This window comes from Neltuma alba, unplaced genomic scaffold (genome assembly GCF_004799145.2).
Source record: "Neltuma alba isolate B1F8T4 unplaced genomic scaffold, ASM479914v2 tig00002986_pilon, whole genome shotgun sequence".
NCBI lineage: Eukaryota > Viridiplantae > Streptophyta > Magnoliopsida > Fabales > Fabaceae > Neltuma > Neltuma alba.
In genome coordinates, this window is record NW_021633093.1 from 25,247 (window position 1) to 35,265 (window position 10,019).

The 10,019-nt window shown below is 29.6% G+C and overlaps 1 protein-coding gene across 2 annotated transcripts; it reads right to left on the minus strand.

Moving 5' to 3' along the window:
* Positions 1-2,657, minus strand: LOC114739943 (probable serine/threonine-protein kinase PBL28). Of its 2 annotated transcripts, XM_028928051.1 has the most exons (8): positions 2,563-2,657; positions 2,282-2,409; positions 1,995-2,182; positions 1,632-1,830; positions 1,378-1,541; positions 1,158-1,262; positions 409-531; positions 1-293 (listed from the first exon to the last, which is right to left on the minus strand). In XM_028928051.1, the coding sequence occupies exons 2-8, from the start codon at positions 2,349-2,351 to the stop codon at positions 57-59; spliced, it is 1,086 nt and encodes a 361-aa protein (XP_028783884.1). In that variant the 5' UTR covers positions 2,352-2,409; positions 2,563-2,657; the 3' UTR covers positions 1-56. The 2 variants fall into 2 exon arrangements, with proteins under 2 accessions (XP_028783884.1, XP_028783885.1); XM_028928052.1 differs by having other exon boundaries at positions 197-321; positions 2,282-2,657.
* Positions 2,658-10,019: the final 7,362 nt, after the last annotated feature.

Genomic DNA, 10,019 nt, shown 5'->3' on the forward strand with positions numbered 1-10,019 from the left:
TTTGAACTTGGAAAAGTGTTTTTATTTATATATATATATGGGGTTCAAACGTATTATTAAATCATTCTGAAACTATGCAAAACCATTCCAAGACCTCTTGAATTGGTATATATAATCTGGTGGAGTTGTTTAACACAATCTACGATGGAAGGCCTCTCAGAACTATCTGTACGGACACATGTTGATGCCAGGTTCGCGAACATGGCTATGGATTCCATTGTGTATGAGTTCCTCGCCATTTCTGGATCTATCACCTTCCTCAGCTTCCTCCGATCATTCAATATGTGTCTCACCTTCATAAATGTCGTCATCGCATGTCATCTGTATATGTTAGTTTTCCATCTGCAGAATCATATGACAGAAACCAACCAAATGATTGGTTTGTTCTTTTTGTGCTTTATCATGTACCTGTAATACGAGGTTTTGATCGTTGGGACCCAGGTTCAGATCTACAGCTCGTCGTCCAGTTAAAAGTTCAAGAAGAACAACACCAAATGCGTAAACATCACTTTGCAGCGTCAGTTTCCCTGTCTGTTGTCAAAGCAAAAAAATTCATAACTCATGATATAGTAATAAGAATATCATATCACTCTTGGATATTAACAGAGTTTATTTGTATTAATATTTGCAAAAGTGACTTTTATTTCAATTGCTTTTCGAAAGTAAAAATCAATTAATATAACATGATTTATGTTTAAATAGGTTTTTATAAAAAAAATGAGCGTCAAAATATTCAAATTTAAAGAAAAACCAAAAACCAAAAGCTACAAAGTCTGGCTTCCAGCCTAAGTGACTTTTTCAAGAAGCCTATTTGCTCTCAATTCAAAATTAACAAGATTTTTTTTGCTCCAATTGGCTTTTAGGGGTTCAAAAGTCAGTTTTGATCTTCCCAACTCTATCACAAATAAACAGTAAGCTCTTCATGGCGTGAGTTTTAAAAATTGCTTCTTTTGGTGAGAAGTCTAATATTGACTAAAGTTAAAAATGAAAAAGTTACAAGGTTTTGGATTGAAATATACTTTTGATCCATTTGATAGTTCAATGAAGTATAGAGAGCTAGGAAGATGTTTTGAATGGTAAAGTTCTCTTGAACCTCAATAGATGCTGATAAAACTCGATTTTGACATAGACTCAAATGTGTAGAATAAATTACATACCGATGTATACTCTGGATCAAAGTATCCAAAAGTACCAAGTACTCTAGCTGTGACATGAGTTTCTTGTCCTTCCGGCATAAACTTAGCCAACCCAAAATCTGATATCTGCATAAAAAAATAAAAAAGTTAGTTAATCTCATTAGCCTTGTGCATGCCATTGCTGGAAACAGAAACTCAGGAACTCAATGGGGTTGTTGAGGGTTTGCTTAATTTGTGAAACCTTTGCTTCAAAGTTAGCATTTAAGAGAACATTGGTGGATTTGAAATCCCTATGAACAATTGGAATTCCAACTGCAGAACTTGAATGGAGATAAGCAAGGCCTCTTGCAGCCCCCAGTGCCACTTTGAGTCTTGAAGGCCAATCCATTTTTCTCTCTCCAATGCCTACAAAAATCACTACTCATTAATTAATACTCATAAATCTTTATATCCAAAATTTTTTTTTTTGGTGAGTATATTACGAAAGAGACAAACCATTTAAATGATCTTGCAGGTTCCCATTTTGCATATACTCATAAACCAGGAATCTGTGCTTTCCATCTGCACAATAACCTATCAAGGAAACAAGATTCGGGTGGTCCAATCTGCTCAAGATATCCACTTCCACTCTGAACTCTCTCTCCCCCTCTGCTTCTTTAAATGCTGGCAGCTCCATTTTCTTAATCGCTACAACCTTCAGAAACATTAGAAAGAAAAAAGACATGTTTTTATTACATTATACGTGGTATATCAGAACTCTGGGAATGACATGTTATGATCTGAGGTTGTCTGCTATTTGATGATGAATTTTAGTTCTAAGAAACCTAAGACTACGAAATGAACATAAGATATTAGTACCTCTCCTGAACGTAAAGTGCCTCTGTAGACTTTGCCGAATCCTCCTTTTCCGAGCAGATTATCATCACTGAATGAACATGTTGCTTCTTCCATCTCCCTGAGTGTGAACACAGACGACCCATTATGCCTTCTCTTTGGCTGACGTGTTTGATCCTCAATCTGCCACAACTCCACAGGTTTATATATCCCTGAAACCAACATCTCAATATTATTAGAAATTGCTCTCCGTCATGTATGAAGAAGAAGGAGAAGAAGATGATGATGAAGAAGAAGAAGAAGATTATTACAAGGGTCTGTGTGATCCTGAGACTTGGTTCTACGTCTCTTGTTCCAAGCTGAGACAAACCCAAATGGCATGATGATTCAGGCTTTATCTAGCTACCTTCAATATGGTTCTCTGTAACTTCATGACAGTCTGACAGACATAAAAGGGACAAGAAGAAGAAGATCGATAGAGTAAATAAGTTTGGAAAAAGTTTGCATGGTTCAAGGAGAGTCTTCAAGTGTAAAACAAAAAGAAGGAACAAAACAAAAAGGACATGGCATATGAGAATCAAAGAGGGAGTACGTATAGAGCAAGCGAGGTTAGATGAGAAGAACACTCAACAGCACATTTGGCAACAACCTGGATTTTTCTGAGACACAAACCAGACAAAAGAGGAAGAGATATGATACATGAAACATGTACTTTAAGGAAAAGAGAACTAAGGCAAAGCAAAAGTAGGTATGCTTACCTTTGGGTAAGAAATATATAATAAAGAGAAATCACACACACACACAGTTTTATATCACTGTGATGTTAATTACGTTCAATACATTAATTGCAGGGTTGAAATATTGATAAGGGTGGCAGTTGAGAGAGAGCTTTCATGTGTGTTCCTTCATTACGAATATTATAATTGTCTTGTTCTTTAATCTTTTGATTGTCGTGTGGGGTATACAAGTTTTGTAAATGTGATTGTCACCATCAAAAGTAATGTCTATTATAAGTATAACAAACGATTCTCCTATCAGCTAAAGAGTCACTCCACTTCTCTTTCTCCCTATTTCCTTCCACTTCTCATCTCAACCATTAAGACTAGAAGCTTAACAGTCCAGATTTCATGCCTTTGAAAATAATTTTATGAAGTATATTTTTTATTCTTGTTTTGAATTATACTGACTAAAATTTAGTAGTTTTATTTGATTTTATTTATTTTTGAAATTTTAACATTTTAGTCATAATCTTATAAATATGAAATCTGAATTGTTAAAATCCCAATCTTATTTTTCTCATTTCAACCATTAAGATTGGAAGTTTAGCAATCCAGATTTCATGCTTTTGGAAATAATTTTATAAAGTATTTTTTATTATTGTTTTGAATCATACTAACTAAAATTTAGTAGTTTTATTTGATTTTATTTACTTTTGAAAATTTAACATTTTATTTATAATCTTATAAATATAAAATCTGAACTGTTAAAATCTCAATCTTATTTTTCTCATCTCAACCATTAAGACCGGAAGTTTAACGGTCCAGATTTCATGCTTTTGAAAATAATTTTATAAATCGAAAGTTTAACAGTCCAGATTTCATGCTTTTGAAAATAATTTTATAAAATATTTTTTTATTATTGTTTTGAATTATACTGACTAAAATTTAGTAGTTTTATTTATTTTTGAAAATTTAATTTTTTATTCATAATTTTATAAATATGAAATCTAAACCGTTAAAATCCCAATCTTATTTTTCTCATCTCAACCATTAAGACTCGAAGCTTAACAGTCCAAATTTCATGCTTTTGAAAATTATTTTTTTTATTATTTTGAATCATACTAACTAAAATTTAGTAGTTTTATTTGTTTTTATTTATTTTTGAAAATTTATAATTTTATAAATATGAAATTTGAGCTGCTAAAATTCCAATCTTATTTTTCTCATCTCAACTATTAAGATTGGAAATTTAACACTTCAGACTTCATGCTTTTGGAAATAATTTTATAAAGTATTTTTTATTATTGTTTTGAATCATACTAACTAAATTTAGTAGTTTTACTTGTTTTTATTTATTTTTGAAAATTTAACATTTTATTCATAGTTTTATAAATATGAAATCTAAACTGTTAAAATCCCAGTCTTATAGCTGAGATAAGAAGTGAACAAAAATGAAGAGAAAAGGAAGTGAAGACATCTCCTGCCCTTCCAGAACCAATGGTAATGCAAAATTAGATTAGATGAGAGATAAGTAAAGTAATTAAAGGGTAAATTGGATTTTTTTGGTAAAATTATAAATGATTATTTTTTATAATTAATTTTTTAATTTAAAATATTATCAAAATATATTAAAAAATAATTCAATTTTTTTGTTCCAAAATATTTTAGATAACGAAAACATTTTAATCTTTTTTTATTTAAAAAAAAAATCCTGTATATGCTAAGCCTTATTTTTGTCTTGGTTATTTTGTTTAAAAATTGACAAAATTGAATTTAATTTAAATAATTAATAGTAATTTATTTTATTGAATGATAAAAATCATAAATTTATAGATTGATAGATTGAAAAATATAACCACGTATTAATAGTGATAATTAGATCAATTAGTTAAAAAAAACTTAATACTATGAACTCAAATTGTGCATAAGTATTATGGGTTTCACTTAAAAAGTTTGTTACTCTTCAAAACCAAACTCTAGAAGAGGCTAATCTTTATTTTTTGATGAAAAATATTCTTTGTATTTCAACAAAAAAAAGAACTCAATATTTAATGACACAAGAATTATTTGATGATTGAACTCAAATAGAAAAATATATTAATGGTTTAAAGAAGATTATATGATTCAACATTATATTTTAAACAAAGTCAAGTTGTTATTAATATAATAATAATGATGTAACATGTTAAAAATGAGTTAGCCCAAAAAGCATGCGCAACATGTTGCAGTGTGGGTAATATGTAGGAGTAGGAAGAATGGAATTGGCTTCACATGGCTGAAGTTCATACTGTGAGCCAAAGAATTTGTTGAAAAAAAGAAGGCATAAAGGTCACTCCACTAGCCATGTGATCCATGCCAATTCACCCTTCTTTGTGACTTCCACTACAACAAAGGAATGAGACAATTTAGCTTTTTTTAATTAATAAACACTATTACTTAAATTTTTATTCTTATAAAAAGTTTGACAAGTAATTATTGTTAATAAAAAAATATTTATTAATTTTTCTTAAAATAACAGATGTGTATGATATAAAAATCTATGAAAAGTCATATTATTCATATACATAATCAACCATGCAACTTATCTCATACACTTCATATAAAGCATAAGTCTGCAATTTAATTTGTTTAAAAAAGGTAACAAAAATGTTGGCAAAAAAAGGTATAAAAAATAGTTAAGTATTTTAAAATATAGCTTTTTCAAAATACTAATTAAAATATTTTAAAATACTAATTCCTATTAGTATTTTAAAGTATAGTTTTGTTAGAAAAATGTTTTCACGGATCATAGGTTTTGATTTGGTATTTTTACATTCATACAAATTTTAACTCAAGACCTCACGTTTAAGCAGCCAAAACTCTTCTCCTGGGACCAACGTGTGTTGATGTTTTAAAATATTGTTTTGCCAGAAAAATGGTTTTACGGGTTACAGGTTTTGATCTGGACATAGGAGCTCTGCAAAAATGGCCACAAGTATGAAAGTTATAGCATGGGAAATGTGGTGTTATATAATTTCTTGATCTCTAATGATGAATTAATTCATGGCTGCAGTTATCACAATTCAGAAAAATTCTTGATGGCTAACCTATTTTAAATTTCAAGAGACAATATTATTGTTGCTGTCGTAATTAATTAATTAATACTCCATCAAATTCTCTTTATAAGACTTTTTGTTCCCTCCACGGTAATCATTATAATAAGGCCTCTTATAATTCGTCTGAAATTGTTTTAAATGTCTTTTACTTTAATATTCCGTAACTATTAATTAAAAAACCTTCTAATTTATTTGTCACACCAGATAACGACTTTCTGATTTTATTTTATGTATTGTGTGATGAAACAATCAACCATGTCTCGTTCAAAGATGAAGACCCTAACTCAGTACATGCACATGCTTCAAACAAATAGATACCTTGAACCAAATCATCAATTACATCATATCATCATTAGCATAATATTGTTGGAAAAAACTTGTCATTAATTTCATCCTCTCTATCAACAAAGCTTATGTCAAATTAACTGCCCTTCCTCTCCTAAATAAAGGAATTAATTAGAGAGTTAATTTTGGTCTTAAATGCAAAACTTTAATCTATCTTACTTTTTATATTTATCATTATTTTCTAAACCAATTTATTTAATTTATAAATTGATATCTAACCTATTGTTATATAAAGATATTTTAGAAAAATCATGTTATATTTGTTAAAATTAAATAATCCATTAGCTTTTGCAAATAAACATTAAATACCCCAATTAAGTAGCAAAGTAGTCTATTTTTTCTTTTGGCCCAATGAGCTCAACTACTCCTTCATTAAGAAGAGACTAAAAAGAAGATTGTTCCCATTTTAATCTTTTAAGCTTGCTAGGTTTGTTTCGATTTCCTTTTATCACTTCTAGCTGCATGTAACTTCTCATCCAAAAAAGAAAAATTCTTCCAGCATCCAAGCATGTCTAGACTTCTTGTTGAAGATGATGTCTTTTAACCGGTGACCTGTGTTCTCACTATCATGATCAACCTGTCCTTGTTGGAATGCACTTGGCCTTTTTTATTCTTCATCATGTGATATCTATCACGTATAATTTTTACGGATCTTATTACAAATTAGATGCTCTCTTATTTTCTCAATACTTACTTACCTGTCATTCAAAGACAATTTACATGAGGGCAAAAATGGTCACTACTCTTAAGAGCATTTCTTTAAGCAAATTCTAAAAGCTACTTCACTCCATTATCATATTGGTCACTTGTACTTCTAGTAGCGTTTATTCAATCTATTTATGTACCTAGATGAGGAGACACAGAAATTTAAGTTAAGGAATACTATATAAATTTTGGTAGAGTATCCCTTAACACCTGAACTTCCAAATAATTAATCATCCAATTATCACATTACATAATTAAAAACGAACCTTATAACCAAAAGAATTAATAACAAAATCCACCGAGTTCTTTTTTTTTTTTTTGGGGGTTACAACACCGAGTTCTATTATTGAAGACAACTATGTAAGAAACTAACACTAAAATAAAAAGTCTGATAGTGCTAATAATATAAAACAGATAATTAATTAATATATAGTAGCATCAGGAAGAGGAGTACCATCCCTGAAGTTTTTTAACAATAAAAGTGGTTATGTAACTTCTTCTGGAAGCTCAAATCATAGTACAAGACTTAGTTGACTAATTTAGAGAAATTTAAAAAATTAGTTAAATTTATTATTTATAACAAATACATATTGTCTTTATTAAAATATCTTTGCTAATCATATGTATTAGCTAAAACTACCATTTGGTGGAACATTACCATCTAAACTATTACAGGGGCTACTTTAAAAAAATAGATAACTATGAAGGATAAAATAGATTAGAGTCTTATATTTAAAGTTAAATTAAAAATTAAATTAGCTCTTATATTAAGAAAAAGAGGTAGTATAAAGTTAGTCAAAAACCAAAAAATTAGTTTTTTTTATTCCAATAATACTTGTACAGATGCTCCTAAGAAACAAGTTAAATATGTCAAAGAATCATAACATCCCAAATTTTATGATTTTTAAGAATTGGTCAACAAGTATTTATGAGGTTTGAAGGAATTATTTTAAAAATGAGGGCATCAAAAATATTTTTAATACCAAAAAGCTTAATTTGGGTTAGAAATTAAAACAATAATTATTAAAATTATTAAACGCCTTAAAAAGTTTAAGAAAAATTATGAAATATTATTTTGAGTATTTAGAAAATTTATAAAAAGGATTGTTTGTCCAAAAATGACTTATAATTTTAAACTAATTTCAGGAATCAAAGGAGCCTATTTTTATGGAAAATTCAAGAAAAATAGCTAGAAGTTAACTTTTGACTCAAAAATTTTAGAAAAATTATTTTATAGGCTAAAGAAGCTGATTGGGGAAGAAAATCCACGTAACATATTAAGGATTAATTTCTAAGAATTATCTGATGCTTCAAAATACTACATCTAGTTCTTATTATAAGAGCTAATTAACTAATTTGAGTAGATTAAGAAAATTAGATAAGTTAGTTATTTGTAATAAATATGTGTTGTCTTTTCTAAAATACCCATTAGATGAAATATTTAACATGTGTAATTATTACAAGGACTACATTAGAAAATAAATAAATAATATAAGAGATAAAGTGGATTGGGGAATTAGCATTTATCAAAAAGGGATTAAGTGGAAAACTAGAAAAGAAATGAAGTGGCAAAAGGGTACAAGGAGATCGCACACAGCCACACGTGCTTCTCCGCTTATTAACCATTTGAAAACTTCTCTCCTCTTCATTTTCATTTAGAAACAAAGAGAGGTGAGAGTGAGACAGAGGAAGAGGAAGAGGAAGAGCAAAGAAGAGAGGGAGAGCTGGATCACCTCCATGCAACCCTGATTCTAGACTTAAATGAGCCTTCTAACATCGTCCTACCTTTCTTTCTTTTATCTGTTGCATTTATTGAGCATCCAAACATACAGATAAATATAATGGTAGGGGGTTATAAGACCCATTTGGAATAGTTTATAAGTAGCTTATAAATAATTTTTTAATAGTAATTTACGGAATACAAGGCAAGTATATGAAAAGAGTTCTGTCTCGACTTACGTCAAACGTGTTTATAGGGAATTTTCACTACTTTCCCAAACAGGCACGTAGATACAGTCTTGATGGTGTAAGTTGTGGTGTTGCATGTGTTTGTTGGTTTTGTTTTTGGAATGGCCGAACCAAGCGAGGCCTGTTCTGTTAGCTTAGTGAAGTAAAGAACAACGGATTTAGATACATATATAAACCACTACTAGAGGATGATCAATATCAATATATCTTTTAATAATGAGTCTGTAAAGTTTGTTGGCTGTTAATAAATTAATAACAATTAAGTCAAATAAATGACCAAAGTATGGAGACATACATATGAAAAAGGGGAAATTGCAAAAAAAGACCTTGGAATTGCAAAAACGCAGATAGGGACCCTTGACAACTTCACTTTAGGTTTTGACAACTTCAAGGCATATTATTCTTGTCAAAACCTAAAGTGAAGTTGTCAAGGGTCCCTATCTGCGTTTTTGTAATTCCAAGGTCTTTTTTTGCAATTTTCCCTATGAAAAAAGTATGGAGATCATTCCCATAAGTTTTTGCCGTCATGGGCCTCAATCCTTTCGAAGTTTAACAGCCAACAAACTTTACAGACTCATTATCATTATCATCAGCATCACCGACATTTTTGTTTTTTTGGCAATGCATCACCGGCATTTTGGTTCTACATTTAATTTATAGGTTCAAATTGATCCAATAAATTTTGGCCTAATTATTTGATCCAATTAATTAGTTGCACTAAATTTTGAAACAAGTCAGGTTGATTAATATCACTCAAACTTTTTTAATTCGGCAATTTATTAATTAATTTGCTTAATATCATTATTGATTCTTACAACTTGATCTAATTTTGGCTTTGGTCCCTATAATTTCAAATCATTGGCTCTAGTCCTCATAGTTTTATAAGAACCTGGTCTTAATTTAAGTATAGAAATTAAAATCAAAACCTGTTAAAATTATAAAGACTATTCACAAAACTCATTAAAAAATTACAAAACTATAGAGATTAAAACCAACGATTTGAATAGGGATCAAAATCAATATTTGATCGAACTATGAGGACTAACAATAGTATTAACCCTAATTAATTAACAACCTAGTTTAATGAACTAACAAAACTAACCTGGTTTCCAGAACCATAGCTTTCAAAACTAAAGTCTAAGTGGGTCCAACATTCATATTGAGTCATGTGAGTGAGTACTTCTCCTTGAAAGCTCTGATGCCGTTTCATAAAGTGG

Coding starts and splice junctions, on each gene's coding strand:
- LOC114739943 (XM_028928051.1), bottom strand. CDS start 2,351: ATGCCATTTGGGTTTGTCTCAGCTTGGAACAAGAGACGTAGAACCAAG. Junction 1,831..1,994: donor GCACTTTACGTTCAGGAGAG/GTACTAATATCT, acceptor ATGTTTCTGAAG/GTTGTAGCGATTAAGAAAAT. Junction 294..408: donor ATCAAAACCTCGTATTACAG/GTACATGATAAA, acceptor ACATTTATGAAG/GTGAGACACATATTGAATGA.